Here is a 1,217-nt window from a genome sequence, read left to right on the forward strand (position 1 = left end):
AAAGCTCAGGGGTCAGATTTATAAAGGATTGCGTGGAAACCATACTAAAAGTGAACGTACGGCCAAAAGGTGAAAATAGTATACACCAAAACAACTATAAAAGCGTGTGTACGCATGTTTCTGCAAATCTTTCCTATTTAGATCACATCTGTAAAATAAATTATAAATAATCATTTTAAAATCTGTTGAGATGCATGAGCAGATAACAGCATGGAAAATAAATGGGACACATGAAGTAAATTATTATTACTATTAGTAGTGGTATTAGTTGTTGTTATTGTTGTTGTTATGGTGTTGGTAGTGGGAGTGGTAAAATAAAATAAAAAGGTGATACTTTATATAACAAAAACAGAAAAATGTGTGCATACAGGAAAAAAAATCAGCAGGGCCATGAATGGTCACATGACTTGCCATGGGCCCTGCCTATTGGCTGGATCTTGCACGTGACACCAAAAGGCGGAAGTCAATTGTAAACTATTAAAACAAAAAATGGCAGCTTACAGGTACAGCCACTTAGCTTGGCTGGCTTTTGTTTTCAGTTTGTCAGTGATTTTAGCCACAGACGCTCAAGAAACGACCTACTCCAGTGACAACCTCGTCAGTGCRGTCGAAAATCTACAAGCCGACGCCGAAACCGAGAAGCGAACGGTTGGAGAACCCGCGGTGGAGGAGAGGCGATGGGAAGCGACTCGGGTGGAAGATGCTACCGCCGACAAACAAGCGTTTCCTGCTTCTGACGCTACAATGTTCACTTCAACACCACAGTTTCAGGATGATTTTCAGGAGGAGCTAGTAATCAGACCGTTGCACTCAGGGGATATTTATGCCAGCTTCCAGTTCCGAACATTGTGGCAAACTGATTTTATGAGAGGAAACAAAGGTATGCTAATTTTTCTCTACCTATGAATCAAAACTTTACAGATGAGGGGAGCTGGTAGTTGTAATAGAAGTAGTTAAATTTGTAACTAATTTTAGCCTAAAATATATTGCTTGCAATTATGATTAACGTAGCTCATTTTGACATATACAGTGGGGAGAAGTATTTAATACACTGTTGATTTTTCAGGTTTTCCCACTAGCAAAGCATGTAGAAGACTGTAATTTTTATCATAGGTACTCTTCAACTGTAAGTGATGGAATCTAAAAGACACCTGTCCACACACTCAGTCAATCAGACTCCAGCATCTCCACAATGCCCAAGACCAGAGAGCTGCTTA

At 39.7% G+C, this 1,217-nt stretch overlaps 1 protein-coding gene across 2 annotated transcripts in view; it reads left to right on the plus strand.

Moving 5' to 3' along the window:
* Positions 1-458: 458 nt before the first annotated feature.
* The window catches only part of pigt (phosphatidylinositol glycan anchor biosynthesis, class T), an 8,475-nt gene continuing 7,716 nt past the window's right edge, over positions 459-1,217 (plus strand). For both annotated transcript variants that reach the window (XM_014015800.1, XM_014015801.1), the window contains exon 1: positions 459-880. In XM_014015800.1, coding sequence (XP_013871254.1) covers positions 490-880 — 391 coding nt within the window. In that variant the 5' untranslated portion in view covers positions 459-489. The remainder of the gene's footprint in view (positions 881-1,217) is intronic.

This window comes from Austrofundulus limnaeus, unplaced genomic scaffold (assembly GCF_001266775.1).
Source record: "Austrofundulus limnaeus strain Quisiro unplaced genomic scaffold, Austrofundulus_limnaeus-1.0 Scaffold134, whole genome shotgun sequence".
Taxonomy (NCBI): Eukaryota; Metazoa; Chordata; class Actinopteri; order Cyprinodontiformes; family Rivulidae; genus Austrofundulus; species Austrofundulus limnaeus.